We start from the raw sequence: 24,611 nt of genomic DNA, 5'->3' as shown, positions 1-24,611 counted from the left end.
AAAAATATATTTTTCATGCTAATTGTCTATTTATGCCTTGATCTGAAAGGACTCTTTTCAATGTGGCAAAGACAACCCACCTCTCCAGCAGCTGAAGCACTGAATTAGCTGATAAGCTCTTGCTGAGTGCCAATATTTATTAAGCACACATACATTTTCTTCTCCCACACATCAACTGTCACCACTAAAAATCTTTGCTACAGCTACCGAGTCTGTTCGCGCAGCCGCTGGCTGCTCTCCCAGTCAATGCCAGCACTTCTCAGCTACACGAGATCTCAGAAACGCGCTGGGGAGCCAACTCCTGAAGTCACCCCAGGAGCCTCTTCCCAAGGGCCTGACCAGTTCCAGCCAGCAGCATCTCAAATAACACCGGCTGCTGGCTTCCCGCAGAAATGCCCTTCCCCTTCTCACAAACCGATAAACAACAAAATCCTGTTTGGCTTGGCAGATCGCACCCTCACCTTGGCACACGCTGCTGGACCAAATGTTGCTGCCTCCGGTTGCGCCAGATTCCTGTATTCCGGCAAAGGAGGGCAACGCAGGGCTCCTGCTCGGGCTGACACGGGCACACCGCTCCTGCCTGTGCGGCACACGCTGACACCGGAGCGGTTCTGGAGCGCACAAGGCAGCCAGGCTTCTCTCACAAATGAGTTTAGCCTGCAGAGGCACACGCAGCCTGCGCTTTGGGGTCGGCTGCCGCCGACCAGTCCCACCGCTGAGCGCTTTGTGCCTGGCAGCGGGTCTTGCAGCTCCAATGGCAAATTTGCTGTGCCAGGAGTTTAATAGCTTTACATGCAAAATAAGCCAAGCTACAGCGCTTTTGAAGTGAAATACGAGACCTACAGCGTGCCTGGGCACAGAGGAGAAACACGAGCTGTCAAACGCCAGCCCCAAATTTAAGCATGAAATGCCTTAAGTATGAAAAACACAACAGGCTTTTTTTCTTTTTTGCCCTTAATAACTTCAATTTGATTTCACATATTTAAGGAGGGGAGAGTCACTGCACTGGGGAGGTTTCAAACACGGCAGAAGTCCCTGCATCCTCCTTGCCTTGGGAAGAGCAAACGCCGGGTCGGCATCTCTGGTGGCTCCGGCACAGGTCAGAGCACGCTGGCAGGCAGAGCGACCGCAGGTGCAGTGCAGGCGCCCGGGAGTCAGGACTCGCGGCTTCTTTCCAGTCCTCTGACTGGATTTTCTGTGCGACTCTCAGCTAGTCACTTACTTCATCTACACTTCTCTGTGTACACAGGAGAGCCCTTGTAACGACCTTCCCTTTGTATTGCAGTACCTCTACATCGGGGAAAAAAACTAAAACCTTTCAAAACTACTAACTACTAGCTGGAGCTATTTAAGATGACCTAGCCAAATCAAGGAAAAAAGTTTACCATAGGGAGCCATTCTGAAGCCATCCCATTTCACGGGGAGAATTATGTAGGTCACCAAAAGTCTTTCATTCCTGACCTGCCGGTGCAGCAGTGGCACGCAGAGTACAGAGCAAAGGAAAAGGAACAGCAGTCACCTGCGAAGGCTGAAACCCTGGCACTCGCACAACTTCAACGCCAGTCACTTCACTGGGACAGACTCCACTCAGATGCATCTCAGCTGAGAAGGTAAAAACGGGACAGCAGACTAAATACTGCAAGTTTGTGACTCAGAGATAAAAAGGGAAATGAAATGCTATCATCAGAGGCCGCCGGCGGCTCCCAGCCACACCTGCTTAGGCATCACAGAGCAAACAAAAGCTTACCACCCCTCCAGCACCAGCAGTCAAACCGCAACACATGCTTCAGTGCTGAGAAATTATTTGTGCCGTATGTCTCTCCATCCCAAGATTAAACATCATTTCAATTTACTTAACAGCCGTGCTCATGCAGTAGGTAATACTTTAGGGCTTTTTATTTCCAACATCCCGTAGCTGTGGCCTGATAATGCTCACAGTACCAGGTCCCTAAATACCAGCAGCTAAAAAAATCCCAGGAGCCTGGTTTCACCGCTGAATTGATGAACTAATTACCAAGTCTTTTCTTGATAGGAGAGACATCAGCCCATGAGGCTCTGCCACACTCTGACGCTTCGAAGCCGCCTGCTTCTCACCCTGCCCCAGGCAGGGCCGTGCCCTGATCCCTCCCTGCCCACCCAGCGGAGAACGCGGCGTTCGGCCCCGGCTCTGCAGCTGGACGCCCACCACTCAGCCAAACGTGCAGACTCGGCCCAGGCGTTCGGCAAACCCAGCGCGGGGCCAGAAACGCCGCTTTCAGAGACTTCACAGCATCACAGGCCGGTGGGGGCTGGCGGGGCCCGCTGTGGGTCACCCGCTCCACCCCCCCGCCGAAGCAGGGTCACCCAGAGCCGGCGGCACAGGACTTCTCTGCTTTTAGCCAAGTTGTCACCAGAGCGACCTCCTCCACCCCTACAAACTCACAGGAGGCGTCTACAGCAGGAGCAGCAAGCCTGAGCTCTCCGCCCCGCTCCGTCCCGGTCTGACATCTCTACTGTTTCTTCTCAGAAGATCTTTTACGTTGATCACCTCCAGCTCGGCGCGGCACCCAAGCCCCCCGTGCCCCCGCCAGCCGAGCGCCGACGGGACGGGCGGGCCTCGGGCGGGGGGGGGGGGGGTACCGCCAGCGATGCGCCCGCCCCGCGTCCCCGCCGGTAACTCCGCCGACCGGCCCCGCGGGACGGTCCCACGCGTGGCGGGCAGCCGGGTGGGCCGGGATCAGACGGGCCGCACCGAGCCGGCGGCACGGCCCCCAACGCGCCCGCGCCCACCGACGCCCCGCGCGGCCCCGCCGCTTTTACCGGCAACAACGAGCCCGGGGAAACTTCTGGCGGCCGGACCGGACCCGTCCCGGGCGGGCTCCGAACCGCCCGCCCCCACCGGGGCCTGCCCGGGGGCCGCTGCCACTGCCCCGTCCCGCTCCGCCCAGCCCGGCCCGGCGAGGTGTGCCCGCCCGCCGGCCCCGCCCCGCCCGCCGCCGCCGTGCCCCGGGGCCGCCTCGTCCCGCCCGGTCCCCACCGCCGCCGTGCCCCGGGGCCGCCTCGCCCCGCCCGGTCCCCGCCGCCGTTACCTGCGGCACCGCACCGGGGCTGGCGCGGCCATGGCGGCCGCCCCGCCCGAGCCCGGCGGCCTGAGGTAGTGCGGCCTGAGGTAGTGCGGCCCGAGCCCCCCCCCGTGGGCTGAGGTGGTGCGGCCTGAGCCCCCCTCCCCGAGCTGAGGTGGTGCGGCCCGCAGCGCTCACGTGACCGAGCGTTGACGCGTCGCCTGGCAACGGGGAGATTGTGCCCGGTGGCGGCGGGTGAGTGCGGGGCCGGCTCTCCTGCGGGACGCTCTGGTTGCAGGCACAGGCCAGCCCCAGCGCCATGGAGGAGGCCCCCAGCGCCGCAGCGCGAGGATCCGGGCCGGGACGCGGCTCCGCTGAGCAGGATGTCATCAGAGTCCCGGCGCATCGAGCTCTGGAGGTGATTTCCTTTGCAGCGTGCCCGGGGCAGGGTGCCCCCATGTGCTCCTGTCCTGCTTTCGGCTGGCACAGAGTTAATTTTCCTCCCGGTCACTCCTGTGTTTTGGGTTCCGGACCAGCAGACTGCTGGTAGCGCTGACGTTTCTAGCGTTGCTCTGAAATCAGGGACTCTTTTTGCCCAGTCTCCCACGTTCAGCTGATGAGCAGGTGTGCCCACGCTGGCCAGTGGAGATATTCCATAACATAGGCGCCATGCTCAGCTCATGAACAGGAGCTGGCAGGGGCGGGAATCTGTTTTTCTTCCTCGTTTCTGTTGGTTCAAATCCTCTCTTGTCTGGGAGCTCAAACTTTTCTGGGAGTTCGGGGTTTTTCTTGGGAGTTTTGCGAAATTCTCAAAAATCCACAAGTTCAGAGTTGTGCAATTGCTGCTTGGGTCTGGCTGCGAATCGGTCATCAGGCGGTGAGAGAAGCTATTGTACAGAGTTTGTTTTGCATACTCATTATTGTCATTATTGCTATAATTAGCAGTATTTCCTTTGTTGCCTAATTAAACTGTCTTTATCTCAGCCCACGAGTTTCCCCTTTTGTCCGTTTCTCCTCCCCATCCCGCTGGGGGGATGGGTAGCGAGCGGCTGTCTGGGGCTCAGTTGTTGGCTTCCAGGTTAAACCACAACGGTTCCATACAGAGCAGCGCCTTCATGGAAGCAGTTTCAATAGGAAGAAGTAAAGCAAGCGAGCAATTATTGCAGTCTTGCCCTGTGTATAAAAAAAAAAAAGCCACTGGAAAGTAAATGTCGTTAGTCCTGTGTGTCAGCAGCATCTTGAAGTGTGTGTTTCTCACTCAGTTCTTGGACAGCACCCTTCTGCTGCAGACACTTTAAAAAGGAAGTTCTCCGTGTTGCAGAGAGGCATGTGCTCGGGCTCTTTTTTGAGGTTTGGTGCTGGTAGGGTTTTTTTCTTTCATTGGTGCTGCACAATACTTAATTTGGCAAATGATGATATGGGATAAACCAGTGTCTCCTTAAAAAGGAAGAAGAAAATAATTTGCCTACATGTAGTGCAAGCTGAAAGACTTTAACAAATCCCTAAGGCTATGTGTTTTTTTTAATAAGTGTGAGCTAGAAACACATGTGACATTAAAAGTGGTGTGTTGAATTTTTGTCAGGTTCTTTACTATCCTAATGCTAGCTGGATGACCGTTTTTGTGAACGAGATTAAACTTCTAAATTAAACTTCTGTGACAAAAAGCAGTTGTTACAGTACCATAGCATTAAGTTAAACAAAGTACATGACCCATTGCTGCTGTTCTGCTTTTTGCCTGTGTTGCGTGCTAGGCAACAGAATCAGAGAATGGGGACGACAATAAAGAGGAAGAGTCTGTTCCGCTGGAGGACCAAGAAGAGCCACTTCCCCCAGCAGGAAGAGGAGTCTGTGGAGCTACAGAGGTGCTCGTTAGTTCTGCAGAGGTGAGTCACTGTAACATACAGAATCTTATTCATGGAATGCATGACTGGTATTTGTAACTTCATATTCTCCTGGTGCAGTTTTATTGCTGCAGACACAAAACCAATCAGAATTGGAACAAAGCGAAGCTAACTGGTCAAGCGTGAAGTACACAAATGCTGACAAAACTGGAGAGGTTCCTTTATTGTGCTATATATGTATAAAGATTTTTTTTAATTTTATCAGGAGGGAGACAGCTTTGCCAGTGTATCTGTGCACTGGTTTTAGAACAAGGCCCTCTTTTTGATTTTTTGTCTGTGTTGTTCATGTCTCATGACGAAACGAATAAGCAGATTTTAGGGGCAGATAGAGGTAAACTGAAAAGCTCTTTCAGGTGATGGATTTTATGTTTCAGGAAAAATCTCCTGAGTCTTTCTCGGACAAAGTGGAGTTAGACAGTTGTCCCCCTGAATCGGGTGACATGGAGCAGCCAACACCAGACGGAGGAAACCCTTTCCTTCCTTCAGGAGCTCCTCCGCAGGCACCTGCGTTGTCAGTGGAGCTGAACAGCTGCACAGAGTCAGGTATTAACAGTACAATACTTGATACCATCGATCCAAGCGCAGCTGCTGGTTTTCTCCCTTTCTGATCCCTGTTAATCCAGCTGGAGGCATAATGCTATGAAATCTAAGCCGTTTTCTTAATCTTTTTTGGGGCGTGGGTTCTAGGTAACATTGGAGAAGCTGTTTCTCTCTATTCAGAGTCTGCCCTTGAGCAATCTGGTCAGCTTACTAGTGAGCATGGTGACCAAGGACGGGCAAAGGAATGCCAGCAGCACGGAGCTGAGGAACATGAAAAAGGCGGAAGAAATGAAGAAACTGCAGAAGAAACAGAACTGGTTGTCTTGGATCCGGAACATGTGAGAAGTCCTCAAATCTTGTCATTCTTCTTTGCAGGCTTGCTATTTTTATTTGTATAAAATGTGCAAGGTAAATTGTAAGCAGTGGCTTAGCTGTGTGCTAAAACTGCATGTTTTAAAATGGCTTTTGCAAAATTACAAACTCCTGAATGTGTCTGCTCCCTCAATATTAACCTCAAAGTTGCAGGTTCATAAGTGAGCTATGTAGCAGGCAAATCTGAAAGAGAAGTACGTGCAGCAAGAGCGAGTGGATGGGTTCTCAGCTAGAGCTCTTCCACTATGTTTCTGACTTTCAGATATTCTGAGCAGTCGCTTTCTGATGTCAACACACACCCCCTATATAACTCTTCTCACTTGTTACAGTGAGTGTAGCTAAAATAAGAATGCAATTGTCTATGGCAGAAAATACGATGTTTTATTTAATAGTGAGAGTAGCAGCAAGGTTTCTTCATAATTTATTTACACAAGTTTGTTAAAGTTTATCAACATCGTACTGCTTTACAGCCACTGATGAGAAGATTCCAGGCTGCCCTGAAGAATTACCTTACTAAGCAGATGGAAAAAGTGAACCTAGAGCTGCAGGAACTGGTATGCGGCATTCTTTCATTGCCTTCCCGCAACAGCCCGTCCCTGTCCAAGCTGAAGTGAGATAGTTGATGTCCTCTTGTGTTTGCAGAGGAAAGCAACGAAGACAGGCAAAGTACAGAAAGAAGAGCTTGGGGTGATTCTTTACGGAGCACAGCAGCAGCTGGCCCATCTGCAGATGGAGCTGGAGAAGAGCCATGACTGCTGTTCTCGGGCAGCCACAGCCCGTTGGCAGCTGGAAGAGGAACTGGAGGGCCTCAGGCTTGCTTACAAGAAAATGTGTCAAAACACAGATGAAGAACGCAAGAAAGGTGACTGAGGAAGTCCTTGTAATATTTCCTAATTCTAGTACTATGTGGAGAAATGAATTTGAATGTAAGTCAGGCATTGGGCTGAGAAACAGTAAAATTCATGAGGAATAATGTGCTCCTTGAAAAGTTTCAGAGATATTCCTGGTTGCCATGTAATTTCTTTTGTTTCTGAGACCATGTTGCTACTTTGTACTGCTAAGAAAGTCTTTAGGACTGAAACTCTTCCTGGCAGGTAGGCTGTTCTGTGACTTAGCAGGAGGAAATCTCCCATCGCTCTGTTATCTTTGCCTGTGTCTCTGTAAGGGTGTGATGAGATTGCAAGGGTTGTAGGTCAGTAGGGGCATCCAGGAGTGTGAGAGCACCAGCCACATGGGAGCCCATTCCAGCCAAAGAAATGGACTTGACTTGTTCTTTTTGCGTTGCAGGGATTTGGATAGGAAACAGTAAAGAAATTTCAATGGCAAGGATAGCTAAGCATGAAAATAAATTGCCTAGAAATATTTTTTTGGGCTACTGAAAAAATTAAGAGAAGCATTCAAGAGGCTGAGAAAGAGACAGTTCTGTTTTGGGGCAGAGGGGTGGATCCCCAGCCTCCCGAGGCCCCATCTTTGATCTCCCGGGATTCTGTGTGCTGGGAGTCAAGGAATTGCTTACCAAGATTGTGAGCTTTGCTTGTGGAGCTACACTCCAGAGCTGTTGTAAACTCTCATTTCAGGGAGCGCTGATTTAGCTGGTATGTGGGCGAGTTTTGCTTTGGGTGCTTCTATATTTCTTTCTCATTTATGTCTGTTTAAAGTGTGTGTTTAAACATATTTTTCCTCCTGCCTCCCCAGTTTCTACAATGCAGACCCAGGTTGAAAACCTGGCCTTGCATCTCTTCTACATGCAGAATATGGACCAGGATATGCGTCATAACATTTTACTAACGAAACAGTCGACAAAGAAGGCTGAGGCAGAGAAGGTCCAGGCTGAGGTGGAAAAGAAAAAACAGGTATCAAGTAAAACTGCTTTAAAAAATAAATAAATACAGATGACACTTCGTGGTGAGTCTGGGAGGATGTGGTACCTTGTCAGCAGGAAGGCTATAGTGACAGCACCATGGAAGAGGCGTGGGGATACTTTTCCCAAATAATTGGAAAAAACCCCACCCAAACCCCAAACTCCCCAAAAGCAGGCTTTTCTAAAAATGAGCAGAATCCCCACCGCTAAGGTAGTGGCTTGTACTGCCCAAAGGTTTTTGACAAGCCTTATAGTAGTAAATCCCTCTTCACTCAAGCAAAGGGGGCGTGGGGGCAGAAAGATCTTTAGTAAAGAAGTGTCATAGGTTCAAGCGTCGGGCATCGTTCGGAGTCACGCCGAGATTGGCGGTGCAGAGCTTGGGGAAGGAACCGAGCCGGTCGGCGGGCTGGAGCTCCCTCTGCTGCCGTCTGCTTGCAGCAGGACGCAGGCTGGTGGTTATTGATGCGGAATTGCAGGCAAACAGTTGAAATCGAATGGATTTAGAGGTTTTTTTAACCAAGTACTTTAAAATATAAATTATTAAGCTCCCCAGCTGCTGCAGAGATGGCACAATGTAATCCATGCTGACGGGAATGAAAGCTGCTTCAGATCTGAAGTATCAATTTATATACTGCAAATGGAATAATTAAAAAATCAGCACAGGTGGTCTCATTCTCTTGAAAGTTGTCACTGCTGCATTCCCGAGTCATTTGTTTATGAATGGAAAAGTTTGAGTAGGAATCAAGTCTAATCCAGTTGCCAATTTAATTGCTTTTCTAGCCTATGTCATTCTTGTAGAATATAGTTGGTTAAGGCTGAGATTATATTACTCATCCGGAACCGTTTGGCTCTGACTCTTTAGGATCTTCTGGTAGACCGCTTGACAAGAAAAGCCTACGAACTACAGGAACAGATTGCTCTGTTTGAAGCTCAGTTTGTAGCCCAGGCAGAGGACACAAAAGTAACTCGGCAAGCAGTAAATGAGGTAGGAGGGTGCTGTTTCTTCTGGTTAATATTTCCCTCTGGAAGGACTGACCCCTTTGGCTCATGCTCACGTGCTATGGTCAATGTAGGCCAGAGTTGTATGGTTTGTTCCTGTTTGCAGGAATGAAGACTTCTTTCCCCCCCCCCCCCCCCTTTGTCCTTGAGAATTGCCTGTAAATCACTTCCTCTCTCAGCTTCTCAGCACTTTTTTTTTTCCTTGGAGATCTGTGCTCTGTGGTCTGGTGTGACAATAAACCAGACACATACTAGTTGAAGATGTTCCTGCCCAGCATATTATGAACAGAAGAAAAATATGGCATTGTAACATGAATCTGGTTTTTCAACCCAGCACAGATTCATCCTGTCTACCAATTCTCTCTTCCTTAGGCTTGTATGGAGGTACAGGCTATTAACATGGAGAAAAAGCGACTGATGAACCACTGGAAAAGCAGCTTGGCTGGGATGAAGCAAAGAGATGAGGCCTATATTGCCGCACAAGAGTTACTGAGGTATGGTCTCTGAAAACAGTCCCGGGAGAGACCTCAGATCGGTTGGACAGGTGGGATTCTAAAAGGGGCAGTACGTCTTCTGTCAGGTTTATTACTGCGTGTGCAGGGTGCATCAGACAGAAGCCTGCTGCTCTAAAGCACGTGATAAGGTTAAAGGATAAGATGCACAGTTCTTTGTTACTATTTTAATCCAAAACACAACTCTCCCTTGAAATGTGTGGGGTTTTTAAAGCTGTTTAGAGCTTTTCTATTCGTATTTTATTCCTTTAAAAGAGTTCCTTCACCTTTGTAACATCTGTCAATCCAAAGAGCTAGACAGCAAGAAGGGTGTGTCTATCGCTTTCGGTGAGGATTTTGTGATGCCTTTAGAAACCTTCAGGAAAGCCTCGCTGTTGGTGCCAAAGGAAGGGTTTATTTGGTCTGGAGACTTAAAGCTTGACTGGTTCTCTGAGAACAAACAAAATGCTTTTATATGGTGGCGTCCTGGTAAGAAGCAGGAGGTGGGAACAAGACTGAAAGAAGGGATTCATTTTGCCACATAGATTTCCTTTCAGAAGTTAATGTCTCCATCTGGATGTTCCGATGATTCCGCACTGTCACAGCGGACTAGCCTTTGTAACACTCTTCCTTCTTGGTCAGTTGTTGCTGCAAGAGCGTGTTTGAAAAGAGGAATTTGTCGCTGACTGTTCAGCACGCAGATCAATCCTTGTGATGATTTTTCCATCCTCTTTGCCTCTCCAGCAAGTACAGACATGACCTCAGGTCCCTGGAAACGGACATCCATGGCTGTAGAAAGTTGATCAGGAAGGAGGAGGAGAAGAATGAGTTGCTTGTCACCACCCTGAGCCGTTCACAGAACGATGCCGAGATGACAAAGAAACTGATTGCCCAGTGCCTTTCAAGGCAGGAGGCCCTGAAGGTTGAATCTGGCACTTACACTCGCATTCTTCACGAGACAGAGCAGGCCTTCAACAGGACCAAGATGGTGAGAAGAGTCACATGGGAGAAGAATGCTTTTGAAGTGTAGGATGGTATTTAAACCCCTTCCCCAAACAGTTGTGGTGATCCTGTCTCTGTCTTCCCTACCTTCTAGGATCAAGCTGCTCGTCTGGATGAGCTGCTGTCCATCAGTAAGGATATAGAGAAAGGAACTGATGCCAGATTGCAGGTGGAGAATGAAATTGTGGCAAAGCTTCAGGACCAGATGATATCCAGCAAAGCCACAAAACACTTCTCACAGCTGGCTGCAAAACTTCATAAGAGAAAAACAGATCTGGTGTGGTATCTCTTCCGCTTGGGAGGGCAGGGGAAGGAAACAGCCTAGAGCAGTGTTTCTCAAGCGCGTTTTGTCAGTGTCTTCATTTTGTTTTTTAAGTCTGCAATTGAAGCTCTGCTGGGTTTGCAACTTCAGTTTAGTTCTTCCAGTGAGGCATCTTACGGCAGCTTTCTTGTGCATGCGAGAGAGTTTGGCCAAAGAGGCCTGACGCATAACATACTATTCTTTCTTTACTTAAAAAATGGGGCAGAATGATGAATCCTGGAAATGTTTACTGTAAGAACTTGAACCTCTTTATGTATTGCAGGAAGACAGTGGCTGTGTGGTACTTCAATACTCCACATTAACTTACATCTCTGTACTGCCTCATGGAATGTGGTACAGGCGTACTCTCAGTTTCCAAATAAGGATTACAGTCCAAGGAACAGTCACACCAGAGCCACAGTCCTTCGTGGCATGATAAGTTGCTCTCTTTGGGACTGTGTAGCTGGTACGGATAGAAAAACTAGAAGATTCAGCATAGTATTTATTGTGTTGAGTTGTGTGGGCTGGCACTAGCACAACGTGCTCACACCTCTGTATTACCACAGGTTACTTCAGCCTGCCTGAGTTTTTTAAATCAGGTGTATATCTTAAGGAACTGGAAGACTTCCAGGGTTGGCTTTCATCGTGAGGAAGGCCCCTCCACCCCCTTTCCGACAGACCCACAAACAAGTGGATACTCCGCATTGACCCCTATGGCATCTGGGAGTAGAATATAGCGCAGAGACTACGGACTTGCAAAAGACCAACCTGCAGCCTCTCGCTGTGTGTCCAGACTGTGCGGAAGTAGCAGACGGGCTCTTGAAGGTTACCTGGCTCCTTCCTACTGCACTGAAACAAAGGCATAGCCACGCTTCCTGGCTAGGACAGTTGTTAGGCGAGGGATGCGTCTGTCAGGTGGAGAAGGCACCATGTAGTAATGTGCTGCTGCTGTTAGCCAGGCAACCGGAGACATCCGGGCAGGGAAGATAATTGCAGAGGTGATGAGTGTGGTCTCTTACAGGGTTTGTGGATGTTTAGGCTCCTGAATGCTTTTCAACAGCCTTATGGCAGAGGTAAATATTGCTATCTCCTGTCAATAGATGGAGAAACAAAGGTACAGAGAGGGTGAGTAGCTTGCTTACAGCTTGTGGTATCGACCTGGGAGTAGAATCTAAATCCTTTGATTCCTGTGCTTTGATAAGTGGGCGTTACAAATCAACGAGTTGCTGTTGGTGACAGTAATTTGTTTCCTGTCTGTTGATATTCCTAGGAGCTGCATTTTTCCAAGGTTGAGAATGATATGGCAGAGGTTATTCTGAATGCAACTCATACCAGCTGCAGGCTGACAATCCTCCAAAAAACACTTTGTGAGCTGGACAAGGAAATAAAAAATGTCCACGATCTGATCAGCCGCAGTGAAAGTGAGATTGCAAAGTGCAGTCTCCTGATTGAGAACAAGCGAAGGGTCATCAGCCAGTACAACAAGAGGCTGGAGATGGTTCTTTCTCAGCAGGGGGTATGTACCCTTACGTTTCAATCCCAAACTTGATTTTATTCTTTGTGGTGGCCACAGATGCCTTTGATAAAGGTAACTGCAGAAGTGCTGGACAGTTCAAACTTCAGGCATCGGTATTGTGACGTAAAAGCTGCACTGGTTGATGTACATGTTTACATTGGTCAAGCAGTTCAAAATGCATGGGAAGAGGAGCTGGCATTAAGAAATCATTGTGAAACGAGGGTGTGCCTAGCACAGAGGCTCCTAGCAGGGAGTTGTCTGCACTGATGAAAATGCTGAATGACATCAATTTGCTCTGGGAGTAAATGGGTTGTAATTATAAAATCTACAAAGACTGATGAGTGGAGAAGGAACAGGCAGAGTGACTTAAGCTGCGTGATGGTTGGCCCTGTTCGGGTGCTACCCAGATCTATCCCGAGCACTGTGAGCTGTAAGACCTTTATGGATACCAGTGCAAAAATGATTACTGGGGCATACGCTTTGCAAACTTTTGAATGTCCAGATGTACCTGTTGTAAGAGCTTAGGAGCTGCTCTCGCCAGAGTCTGAGAACCGTTTGGGCTTCTGTTGCATTTATTCCTGTGAGGTCAGGGCTGATTAGTCCCGTCCAGCTCATGGGAAATGGAGGCAGCAAGTAACTGACTGACAAAGTCTCGGCGTAGGTGAAGTATTTGGTGGGCGTCTCAGCAGCTGGACCGGCCTTCTGCAATGATGCTATAAACAAGTGCTCCAGCAGCTTCTGCCTGACTAACCCCAAAGCTTGCCCTCGTACAGGGGCAAGAACTGGGACCACTGGAAATTGACATCAACAAGCTGACCAAGCAGACAGAAGAATCTAATTCTGAGGTGATGACGCTACAGAAGTACTGGCTCAATCTGCAGAATGAGCTGGTCAAGTTAACACATGAACGGGAAGAGCAAATAGCCTCCTTGGATATGCTAAAGAAACAGCTCACAATAATGCAGCAGAAGAAATTGCGCACTGAAAGTGAGTCATTCCCTGACTGTTTCTTGAAATATTCATCCATGAATGAACAAAAAAGGGAGGGAAGGCTTACAGATGGGTAATGCTAGACTTTCACCAAAGCATGCCCTCAGTGCCCCTACTTACGTGTGAGCAATAATGCAAGTGGTCCCAGCACTGTACTCGGGGGCTGAGAGCCGGGCACCTTCTGCTGTTTTGCATGTCGTTATTTCCTATAACGATCGATCCTGCTGTCTGACCTGACACAGTCGAACCCGAAGTGACCATGTCCCATGTTATGCTTCTTAAATAAAGTTTGCAAGTGGTTGGCAGGTAGCTGTCCCCACCAACAATAGTACTTTCCTTGGCCAAAACCAACTCTTTTCCGCAGCAGTCTCCTTCAAAACCTTACTTGATTTTTGGGCTTATGAAAAAATGTTTTGGCTGGGTATGAGGGACGCAGGTGGCTCCACGTGCAGTGTTGGCTGGTCTAATAGCAGTTTGTCACCTTGCCTGCATTCAGCCCAGTGCTCCTGGGAATTTTAAGACTTTCTTCTGTTCACCTGTAGATGAAATTCAGCAGGAGACAAAAGAACAGAAAGACATCGAACGTCACATGAGGAACATGTCAAATGACTTGATAAAGTTGAATGTGTTGATCAACAAGAACAACAACAGCTTCAAGGAGCTGCAGGATGGCAACATTATCACAGAGAACGAGTTTGTACGCTCTCTCAAGGTACAGAGGCTTGCAATCTCGTTCCCAGGTCTCAACCTCCCACGCACATCAGAGGCGAACGGTGATCCTGTAAAGCCTGACAATGTTGTATTGCTTTGTGCTTCCTAAACCTAGGTAGCAGAAAAAGAATCCATTGAGCTGCAGGAGAGGCACAGCCAGTTGACTGAGGAGAAGGAAAGACTCCTAAACAGCCTGGTGGAAGCAGAGTAGGTACCAGAGAGATTCTTGCTTTGTGCCACAGTCGTATGTGTGTCCATGTTACCTTTCTTTCCCAGCCGTCAAACTGAACCAGCACCAGCAAATGTGCTTGTGTTCTTGGATAAGATGAAAGGAGTTTAACGAATTTTTGAAACGCAGAAACTGAAGGGTGCTTTAGCTGTCTCTGGAACCAGCAAGAGCTGAGAGGACGTTGGCTTTAATGATTCCGGCATGCTTGTGCTGGACGTTGCCGAGATCTGTATGGGAAGGCTGCGTGCTGTCTCCTCTGCCAGCAACTTGGAGCGAGTGTGCTGCACTGGGCAATTAACTGGGGTCTGGCAGCCCCCTGGCAGCCTGGGCGTCCTTGTTTTTATGGTCGTCATCCCATATTCTAAATTGAGGCTCTTCCTGTCTGATTTTACGCTGCTCTGTTGCCGCCCTTTTACATGTCCCATATGCAAACCCTTAGTTTCTGCCGAACCGTTCAGCTCTGTGTTCAGAATCGACCTCAGGAGTGTGCTGCCACTGATGCCCAGAGAGCGCGTCCTCTCCGCTGTTTACTAAGGCACTGCTTTCCCTTTCTGTCGCTGAAGGCATCAAGTCATGCTATGGGAGAAAAAGATCCAGCTGACGAGAGAGATGCGTGCAGCGGTGGATTCTGAGGCAGGACAAGGCGAAATCCAAGCCATGAGAACAGAGATTCATGGGATGCAAGTAAGCCGTGGAGAAAGAGGACTGAGGAGGGGAAGCTGCACACAATGTATTCGGCTTTGGAGTTGCTGAATCGTCAGGCAGGAGATGAGGAACAGGCTGGAGAAGTAGCATCTTCACGGCCACAGCAGTACTGGAAATCTCACCACTCTGCAGCTAGGTTCAATTAAATACATCCAGCGTGCAGGCGCTTTATGTGCTCCTTGTGCATGCTCTGTAACAGGCTGCAGCAGAATCTGGACAGACCTGAGAAATCTATTTAAAATGTAATACGTCTGCCACCTTATTCCGTGACCCCAATCTGTAAGCAAAGAAATGTTGATTACTAAATATTGCATCATCTTAATTACTGGTTAGGGAAGTCTTCTGTCTTCTGGCAAAGCAAGTCTTCCCGTGCCTTCTTGGGATACTTCTGCTCTTCTGCTTTTGCTATCAGTGAAACATTTTGAAGCTTATAGACGAGTTCATAATCTAGCCCTCTGCCTTCCGGATCCACGTAGCGCATGCTAGGTTTAGATTTAGAGCAAATTTGGCTTGCCAGCGCTCGCGTGCCATGTATGTCTGGTTTATGTAGATGGCATGTGCCACACAGAAGACTTCAGTTAGGTGCTGTTCAGAACCATTCGTTATTTCCACCTTATTTTATGTCTTGACAAATGGCAGGTCCGCCTTGGCCAGCTGATGAAGCTGCAGGAGAAGATGACTCGTGATATGGAGGCATCTGTTTCTCGTAGAGAGGCGATAGCAATTCGTGAACGTCAGAACAAAACAGATAAGAAACATATCACCAGGAGCGACTTCCACCGCAAGAAACAGGAGCTGAGAAGGAAGATCAGCAAAACCCAGAAGGTGAGCAAGTAAAGCAGGGCTGCGAGAGTGCACGTAGCCTGTATTTGCCTTGTGATGAGCACCGGTGCGCACTCGGCACGGGCACGCAGGGTGTCAGTACACAGATCCTGCAGCTCCACAGGTGCAGCGCTGCACAGGGGCCAGGCTTTGGAAACTCATTAAAAAAAAAAAAGAGTTCTGGGAAGGTGGCTGGGAATGCAGGTGAACTGAAGAGCCAGAACCTACTGTTTCCTTCTCTTCCATTCACTAGAGCACTGAAGACTGCAACAAAACCATCCTGGAGCTGGAGAGCACCCAAGCGTCCCTTAGTGTCTCCTTCTCGGAAAAGCAGCAAGAATTGCATGAACTGCAGGCGGAGTCCGATGGCCTCGATTTAGACGCAGAATGTCTTCGGAACAAGAAACGATGGGTGAGTGCATCCGCTTCCTTGCAGCACACGAAGCACATAGGACCTGCTGCTTTCTTCTGCTGCCAGCTCCCTGTCTCCTTGTCTCGCCACCATGCTGAACTGGGCGTGCTTGGCGGTAATTCCAGCAACACCGTAAGTTAACTGAGCACATTTTGAGGGCTCGTAGTGGTCCTGAATTTTGGTGCTGCAGTTGCACTCTTGGCGAGGCAGTGTTCCCCTGGGAACATCAGCCTGAAGGACATTGTTTGTATTTTGAAATCATCTGGTAACAACTATCCTTCGTGAGCGCTAGCTGGCTGCTCAGAAGTACGTTACAACTTTGAGAGCCAGCGCAAGGGCTTGAAGGACCTCCTCTGACGTTTTTAAGTTGGTGAAACTCTGTCCTGGCAAGGGCTGCCTTGTATGCATGGGTGTTTCTCTGACTGATGGAACTCTGTGCCATGACTGCACCTCTACAACACTCAGAATGGGGATGCAGCTTGGCTGTTACAGTGGGGACTTCACGGCAAAATCCTTCTTCAGCAGCCCTTCCCTTTCCAGAGATGAGGGTTACAGGACCTGTGACACAGTCACGCTGATTTCTTTGTTCCTTTCTGTGTGCAGTTTGCTCTCAAAGCCATTTCCGTTGTTGCTTTTCTCAGAACCTGTTGGAGATTGTGGCCTACCAGACACGCCAGAAGCATCTGCAGGCACTGAAGGAAGGGAAGTACACTCCCCTGTGCCGCACTGAACAAGCCTGGCGACACAAGCAGCAGAAGCTGCAGGACCGGCTCCGGACCATTAACGCCGTTATCCACCAGGTCCAGCAGGAACATCCTCAGCACCAAAGGGCTCTCCAGTGGCTCGGCCAGTGCTTGGAATCCAGGCTCGCCTCGCAGGAAGCCTGACGGAGGCACGGACAAAATGCATAGAACCATCTGCTCTTGTTCTTCTGCAGCCTGCAGGCTTTGTAAACAAATAAAAATGTGTAGGGTGTAATGTTTATTGAAAGTCACAGAATAATTGAGGTGGGAAGGGACCTTTCAAGGCCATCCAGCCCAACCCCCTGCTGTGAGCAGGGACATCTTCAAGCGGATCCAGTTGCTCAGAGCCCCGTCCAACCCGGCCTAGAATGTTCCTAGGGGTGGGGCATCTCCCACCTCTCTGGGCAGCCTGGGCCAGGGTCTCACCACCCTCAGCGTAAAAACATGAAGTCCAGTCTGAATCTTCCAGTTTAAAACCATTCCCCTTTGTCCTGTCGCAACAGGCCCTGCTACAAACCCTATCCCCACCTTTCCTGTAGCCCCCCCTCTCCCCGCAGCCTCTCCCCTCCAGGCTGAGCAGCCCCAGCTCTCCCGGCCGAGGCTCCAGCCCCGGGGGCTCCTCCGGTCACGTCCCTCCGGTGCTGGCGGCTCCGGGCCGGACGCAGCCGCAGCACCGCGCGTTGCCGCCTGTGTTTGTTGCCACCGCCCCGCCCGGGCCCCGCTCTCCCACCGCCCCCAGCGTCAGCCCCGCCCGGCGGCAACACCCGGGGCAGGCGGCGGGGCCGGGGAACGCCCCTCCGGCAGCGGCGTGACGTCAGCCGGGCCTGCCGCGCTGCTGGGAGCCGGGCCCGGCGCGGCCATGGCGGGGCTGCGGCGCCCCGCGCTGCTGGCGCTGCGGGCACTGCTCTCACTGCAGGCGCTGCTGCCGCTGCTGCTGCTGCTGTCACTGCAGGCGCTGCTGCCGCTGCCGGGCCCCGCCGCGGCGCGCGGCCCCGGGCCCGCCGGCTGCCAGCTGCCCCCGGGCGGGCGCTTCGACTGCGGCCCCGAGCGGCTGCTGTCGCGGGCGGGCTGCGAGGCGCGGGGCTGCTGCTACGCGCCCGCCGGCCCCGGCCCCCCCTGGTGCTTCTTCCCCCGCGGCTACCGCAGCTACCGGGCCGAGAACCTGACGGCCACGGCCAGCGGCTACAGCGCCCGGCTCCGCCGCGTCGCCGCCAGCTTCCTGCCGGGGGACGTGGGCAGCCTGCGGCTGGACCTGGCGCTGGAGACCCCCGCCCGCCTGCGCTTCACGGTGCGCCCGGGCTCCCGGCCCCCGGCCCCCCGGCCCGGCCGAGCCCCCGGCGAACCCCCCCCTCTCTGCCCCGCAGCTGCGGGACCCGGCCCGGCAGCGCTACGAGGTGCCCCTGGCCACGCCGCGGGCCGGCGGCCGAGCGGCCTCTGCGCTCTACGAGGTGCAGGTCAACCCGGACCCCTTCGGCCTCGTCGTTTACCGGCAGTGCGGCGGGCGGGTGCTGTAAGTGCCCGAGCCGGGGCCAGGCTCCCCGCGCCTTCCCGGAGGGATTTGGTCTGGAAGCGGGACCGGACGCCGGCCCCAGTGGTGCGTGGGGTGGGAGCGGCGACGTGGCGGAGGACACTGGTGATGGCAGCAGGGCGGCAGTCAGCGGCTGCGGGGGCTTTGCTTTGACCCCCTCTGCGGTTCGGAGGCTGGGAAGGGAAGCAGGAATCCCTGAGCTCAGCCGAAACCTGGTTTTGTTTACATGGTGACAAGCACCCGTGTCCCCCCTGCCAGGGCTGGGGGTCCTCCAGCCCGGTGCCCCCCTCCCCGGCCGCTGGGCACTGCCGGGGCTGTTGGCCAGAGCCCCCCTTTCTCTCCGGCAGGCTGAACACCACCGTCGCACCCCTCTTCTTCGCAGACCAGTTCCTGCAGATCTCCACCTCCCTGCCCTCCCGTTTCATATCTGGGCTGGGGGAGCACCTGACACCACTGGTCCTCGACACGGCATGGACCAGGGTCACCCTCTGGAATCGGGACATGGCGCCCGCGGTACGGAGCGGGGCTGGGGGAGAGGGAAACCGCTCATCTGCGCTTGTGGGGGCGGCTGTGCAGCCTCATGTGTGTTGTTTGGGGCTGGGGAAAGGCGTCGGTGCTGGCTGAGCGCTGGGACCCAGCTCCAGCCCCGGGCAAGCCCACAGGACCGTGGTCCCCATGTTGGGCTGCATCCCCCCTGGGGCTCTGCTCTGCGCCGCACGGGAGCTGCTTCCCACCCGGCGGCCCAGGGCTCCTACTTGGGGCAGAGCAGTGTTTGGGGCCGCGAGCGCTGCGTTTGCAGCCGAGCTGTGACGGTGCCTTTGGTGAGGGGGAAGCGAGCGGGATGGTGCTGTGCCAGAGTCCCTGCAGAGCCTCACCAACACCGCGCCGTGCTCTGCTCCAGCCCAAGGTCAACCTCTACGGCTCCCACCCTTTCTACCTGGTGATGGAGGACGGCGGTTTGGCCCACGGTGTCTTTCTGCTGAACAGCAACGCGATGGGTGAGTCCTGCGGAGGTGCTGGCTGCGGGCTTGGCCCCCGTCCGCATCCTCAGCTGCTGCCTCCGGTGCTTGTGCTTCCCCAGACGTGCTCCTACAACCCAGCCCGGCACTGACCTGGCGCACGACGGGCGGGATCCTGGACTTCTACGTCTTCCTGGGCCCCGACCCCAAGAGCGTGGTGCGGCAGTACCTGGACGTCGTCGGTAGGGCTGAGCTGCGGGCCGGGGGCACGGGCGCTCCTGGCATGGCTGTGCCAGGACGCTGCGAGCAGCACGGCGGGGCCGGCGTGGGGGAGCGGGGCTGCTGGGGAGCGCGATGCTGGGCTGTCTCTGCGCCCGCCCAGCCAGCACCCGCCCTCCCGGCTTCCAGGGTTCCCCTTCATGCCCCCGTACTGGGGCCTGGGCTTCCACCTCTGCCGCTGGGGCTACTCCTCCACCGACATCACCCGGCAGGTCGTGGCCAACATGTCGGCAGCCCGCTTCCCCATGGTAGGTCTGGGCTGCTCCCCGGACCCTCTGCCCGAAAGCGGCCGTGGGGGGCTGGTGGGGAGCCGCCATGGGGCGGGGGTCCGGCGGCGGCTTGTGGGGGTCCCTGCTGCTCCCCGAGCACCGGTGCCGCCGTCCGCAGGACGTGCAGTGGAACGACCTGGATTACACGGATGCCAAGAGGGATTTCACCTTCAACAAGGAACGCTTTAGGGACTACCCGGAGATGGTGCGGGACTTCCACCGCCGCGGCCTGAGGTACATCATGATCGTGGTGAGTGATGCCGCCGGCCGTGCCGGGGCTGCCGCGCGGGTGGGCTGGCACCGGGGTTCCGGCTGTCCCCGAGGGCGGTGATGGAGCTTCCTCCAAGCAAGGAGGGGGAGGCCGTTCCCTGCCCTTGCTGGTGAAGCGCCGGCTTTGTGCCCCGCCAGGATCCCGGGATCAGCAGCTCAGGGCCTCCCGGCACCTACAAACCCTACGACGAGGGACTGAAGCGAGGGGTGTTCATCCGAAACGCCACGGGGCAGCCCCTGATCGGGAAGGTGTGTGTGGGGAGCAGCCCTGGTCCCCGCGGGAGGGAGCTTGAGCAGGGCCCTGAGAGCTGGAGGGGAACCCCCTGGTACCGGCCATGGTGGGAAATGGGGTGGGACGTGGGAGCTGCGGGGTGCAGCGGGGCTGGGGACGGTGGGTTTTGCCCGTTGCTGCCTCCCTCCCGCAGGTCTGGCCAGGTCCGACGGCCTTCCCAGACTTCACCAACCCAGAGACTCACGAGTGGTGGTACGACATGGTGAAGGACTTCCACGACCAAGTGCCCTTCGATGGCATGTGGATTGTGAGTGGCCCCGGCAGAGCCATCGCCTGTGGCTCCTCGGCTCCTGCCCTGCCCTTCTGCAGGGCCCCAGCACGGCACCGAGGGCCTCCCGTCCTTTCCCTCCCCTGCCCAGGACATGAACGAACCGTCGAACTTCGTGGAGGGCTCCCAGGACGGCTGCCCCAGCGACAGCCTGGAGCATCCCCCCTACGTGCCAGGTACGGGGAGCAGGGACCAGCCTCTGCCCAGGGCTGCGGGGAGCCCCGGGAGCTGCCCGCGGGTGCTCCAGTCCCGGCCGCGCGGGCTCCGAGCTCACCCTCGCCACCGCCTCTCCCATGCAGGTGTGTTCGGGGGACGCCTCCGAGCCGGCACCATCTGCGCCTCCAGCCAGCAGTACCTGTCCTCCCACTACAACCTGCACAGCCTGTACGGGCTGACGGAGGCCATCGCCTCCCACGAGTAAGGCTGCGGCTCGTGCTGTCCCGGAGGAGCTGCAGTTTGGGCATGGGGGGCATTCGGTGGGTGGGCGAGGGTTTGGTTTATAACACAGCGTGCTGGCTGCTGCTGCAGGTGCGGCGCTGGAGCTGGTGTGGTGCGGCCGTGCTGGCTCCTGGGCTGGGGGTTGTGTCCTGAGCACTGTCCCGTGTCACCTGCCCCGTGGGCAAGATGGCACTGGGAGTCTGCCCTGGCGTGTGCCAGCTCCGAGCTGCTGCCAGGAGCCGCTGGTGGGGGGCTGAGCCCCTTTCCCGGCCGCACGGTGCTGAGCGGACCCCATCCTGCCCGCAGCGCACTGCTGAGGGTCCGGGGCAAGCGTCCCTTCGTCATCTCACGCTCCACGTTCGCTGGGCACGGGCGCTACGCCGGGCACTGGACAGGGGATGTCGGCAGCGACTGGGAGCAGCTCTATTACTCGATACCAGGTAGGCTGCGGGGTGCTGGGGCCGCATCTGCCCCCGCTCCCCCCTTGTGCCTGCCCCACAGCCGGGGGCTTCGCCGGGGGCCCCGTGCCCCCCACGCTGCGCAGCCCCGACGCCCTCTGCGCCCTCCCTGCAGAGGTGCTGCTCTTCAACCTCTTCGGGGTGCCGCTGGTGGGTGCCGACATCTGCGGCTTTGCGGGCGACACGTCCGAGGAGCTGTGCGTGCGCTGGACCCAGCTGGGCGCCTTCTACCCCTTCATGAGGAACCACAATGACCACGGCGCCCGGGTGAGCGCCGGGACCCTCGTCCCGGCAGGTGGCTGGGTGACAGGGCAGGGGTGGGTGCTGCGGGGCCGCGTGGGGGGCTGCCCTGCCTGGTGGGACGGCGGCTGGCGGGGCTGCGGGGCTGCGTGCCCTCGGGGATGGGCTCGTGCAGGGGGGTCCATCCCACATCCCCGAAAGGCGCCCGCTGTCCCTCCCCACACCATCCGAGCGTCCTCCTTGGGCTTCTCCCCTGCAGCCGCAGGAGCCGTACGCCTTCAGCCCGGCCGCCCAGGCCGCCATGAGGAACGCCCTCCGCCTCCGCTACTCCCTCCTGCCCTTCCTCTACACGCTCTTCCACCGGGCTCACTCCGCCGGCGAGACGGTGGCGCGGCCCCTCTTCCTCGAGTGAGCGGGGCCGATGGGTGCCGGTGCCTGCCGGGCTCAGCGGGAGGTGGGTGCTGGGTCTCCCGGGCGCCGCGCTGCCCTTCCCCTCCTCGCCCAGGTTCCCCGAGGACCCCAACACGTGGGCTGCGGACCGCCAGCTCCTCTGGGGCGGGGGGCTGCTCGTCACACCTGTGCTGGAGCCAGGGATGACCAAAGTCAGCGGCTACTTCCCAGCGGGGACGTGGTACAGCCTCGCAGGGGTGGGTGCTGCCCCGCTGCGGGGCTCTCGGGTGGCCGTGTGCTGGGTTGCTGCACCCCACCGCCGGTAACGGCCCCCCGGGGCTGTCATGGGACCCGTGCCTCACCTGCCTTCGCTCGTGGCCGTTGGAGGGCCACGGCGCTGGGCTGGGACCCCCTTCAGCACGCAGCGCCCTATGCCCGCTCCTTCCTCTTTTTTTCATCGTTTAGGACTCCACCATCCGCAGCAAAGGGCAGTGGGTCCTCTTGCCGGCTCCCCTGGACACCATTAACGTCCACGTCCGTGCCGGGCACATCCTGCCGCTGCAGGTGAGGCCCCTCGGCGTGGCGGCCATGCCGCGGTGGCTGCCCGGGCGGAGGGCTGCCACGCCGTCACCGGCAGACTGGGCATTGCCGGGCGACCGCGAGCCTGTGGCGCCCGGCTGGGCTTGGGGAAAGCGGCTGCGGCAGCGCCCGGAGCCGTGCCCGATCCTGCGCCCCAGGAGCCCGCCTTCAGCACCACCGAGTCCCGCCGGAAGGGGATGGCCTTGGTCGTGGCGCTGACGCCGGATGGCTTTGCCCGGGGAGACCTGTTCTGGGACGACGGGGAGAGCTGGCAGAGCTTCGAGAGGGGGGACTACACCGAGGTCCTCTTCCTGGCCACGCGGGTGAGCGAGGGGGGGTGCTGGTGGGGGGCACCCGGGCGTTCGCCGCCGCACGCAGCTCCCGGGCACGCGCGGCCACTGGCAGCACCGCGCCCGTCGCGCCGGAATCACCAGGCTGAGCCGCAGCCCTGCAGTGGGTGCTCATAGTGTGGGCTGCAGTGCGGAGAGGTGGAGGGGTCCCAAGGGGGCTGTGCCCCCCCAGGAGCCCCCTGAGGAGGGGGACTGCTCTCTTCTTGCACCCACAGTGCTGGCAGCGGCGGGTGCCCTCTGGTAAATGGCTTTGCTGCTCCCTGGTGATGGCAGAGGGCCCGGTGCCCCGAAGCGCGTTGGCACATCGCGAAGCCGTGGGTGGGTGCCGGGTGGCTGGGACCGGGGGGACGCGGGGTGACCCCCGCCTTGTCCCCGCAGGGCGCCGTCCTCAGCCAGCTCCTGCGGGCCAGCGCCCACCTCGACGGGGTGCTGCTGGAGGCCGTGACCGTGCTGGGCGTCCCCAGCCCTCCCCGGCAAGTCCTGGCCAACGGTGTCCTCGTGGGTGACTTCTCCTACCGCAGGGACACGCAGGTGAGTGCTCGGCCCCACCACGGGAGGGTCACAGGATCACAGCGTGGCAGGGGTCGGAAGGGACCTCTGTGGGTCACCCAGCCCAACCCCCTGCCCAAGCAGGGTCACCCACAGCAGGCTGCACAGCACCGCGTCCGGGCGGGGCTGGAATATCTCCAGAGAAGGAGACTCCACAGCCTCCCTGGGCAGCCTGGGCCAGGGCTCCGTCACCCTCAGAGGGAAGAAGTTCTTCCTCGGGTTCAGCTGGAGCTTCCTCGGCTTCAGTTTGTGCCCGTTGCCCCTTGTCCTGTCGCTGGGCACCACTGGAAAGAGTCTGGCCCCGTCCTCCTGACCCCCACCCTGCAGATATTTAGAGGAATTTCTAAGGTCCCCTCTCAGGCTTCTCTTCTCCAGGCTGAACAAGCCCAGCTCCCTCAGCCTCTCCTCGTAGGAGAGATGCTCCAGGCCCCTCCTCATCCTCGCAGCCCTGCGCTGGACTCTCTCCCGCAGTGGTGGTTGGGGGCCAAGGGGCTGGCGGGGTTTGGCCGTGGTGATGGTGCAGTTTGCACCGAGGAGCGTTAACAGGCTGCCCAGCGCCGGGGCAGGATTAGGTCGCGCAAGGGGGCAAGGACGGGGAGATGCAGGGTGGAACAGAGACGTGGCGAGAGGGCTGGAGGCTGCGAGGAGCAGCGGCACGGCTCTGCTCCTGGGGCTGCCCATCGCGGGCACCCTCCCCGGGGGATCTGCAGGAGCGGGGCTGTGCTGGGACGTGGCTGTGCGTGCCCCCCAGGCAGGCAGGACCCCCCCCTCATCTCTGCCACCCCCTCGGCTCTGTCCTAGCCGGTTCTTACCGTGCTGCCCCTTCCTTCTCCCCCCAGGTGCTGAGCGTCCCTGTCTCACTGCCCATGTGGGAGCAGTTTGTGATCGCCTGGTCCTGAGCCTGCACCGCTCGGCGGGGGGAGGCGATGCTGCTGCCCCCGCCTCTGGGCCTGAACCCGTCCCGGCCGGGGCAGACCCGGAGCTGCTGCTGGGCCCTGGCAGCGCGGCTCCTGGGCTCTGGCTGCCCTTCGAGCGAGTTCGCTGGAGATGCGTGCACTGGACTTGCATCCGGGGGGGGGGGGGGGGGGCTCGCACAGCCCGTGGGG

At 56.0% G+C, this 24,611-nt stretch overlaps 3 protein-coding genes across 6 annotated transcripts in view; 2 read left to right on the top strand and 1 right to left on the bottom strand.

Annotated features, from left to right (window-relative positions):
- Positions 1-3,177, bottom strand: part of TBC1D16 (TBC1 domain family member 16) — a 31,252-nt gene extending 28,075 nt beyond the window's left edge. For 2 of the 4 annotated variants that reach the window (XM_075440676.1, XM_075440679.1), the window contains exon 1: positions 2,800-2,931. The gene's annotated coding sequence lies outside the window, so the exon portion shown is untranslated. Of the gene's footprint in view, positions 1-461; positions 723-2,799; positions 2,932-3,068 lie in introns of those variants that run through there. The other 2 variants (XM_075440677.1, XM_075440678.1) reach the window with 2 other exon arrangements.
- On the top strand, positions 3,101-16,859 carry CCDC40 (coiled-coil domain 40 molecular ruler complex subunit). The gene is made up of 19 exons (XM_075440674.1): positions 3,101-3,459; positions 4,793-4,924; positions 5,317-5,485; positions 5,630-5,820; positions 6,325-6,408; positions 6,497-6,716; positions 7,550-7,707; positions 8,578-8,700; positions 9,087-9,208; positions 9,950-10,193; positions 10,302-10,484; positions 11,779-12,024; positions 12,798-13,011; positions 13,557-13,726; positions 13,841-13,932; positions 14,518-14,638; positions 15,299-15,484; positions 15,735-15,893; positions 16,535-16,859. The coding sequence occupies exons 1-19, from the start codon at positions 3,361-3,363 to the stop codon at positions 16,778-16,780; spliced, it is 3,159 nt and encodes a 1,052-aa protein (XP_075296789.1). The 5' UTR covers positions 3,101-3,360; the 3' UTR covers positions 16,781-16,859.
- A 636-nt stretch (positions 16,860-17,495) lies between these two features.
- On the top strand, positions 17,496-24,579 carry GAA (alpha glucosidase). The gene is made up of 19 exons (XM_075440720.1): positions 17,496-17,924; positions 18,001-18,146; positions 18,512-18,677; positions 19,066-19,162; positions 19,246-19,365; positions 19,532-19,650; positions 19,790-19,921; positions 20,080-20,190; positions 20,367-20,480; positions 20,593-20,677; positions 20,801-20,918; positions 21,246-21,379; positions 21,513-21,664; positions 21,897-22,045; positions 22,143-22,284; positions 22,493-22,591; positions 22,765-22,929; positions 23,335-23,487; positions 24,345-24,579. The coding sequence occupies exons 1-19, from the start codon at positions 17,496-17,498 to the stop codon at positions 24,402-24,404; spliced, it is 2,691 nt and encodes an 896-aa protein (XP_075296835.1). The 3' UTR covers positions 24,405-24,579.
- Positions 24,580-24,611: the final 32 nt, after the last annotated feature.

Source organism: Opisthocomus hoazin, chromosome 21 (genome assembly GCF_030867145.1).
Source record: "Opisthocomus hoazin isolate bOpiHoa1 chromosome 21, bOpiHoa1.hap1, whole genome shotgun sequence".
NCBI lineage: Eukaryota > Metazoa > Chordata > Aves > Opisthocomiformes > Opisthocomidae > Opisthocomus > Opisthocomus hoazin.
Note: the sequence above shows the minus strand (reverse complement) of the source record. Positions and strands in the feature narration are given on the sequence as shown.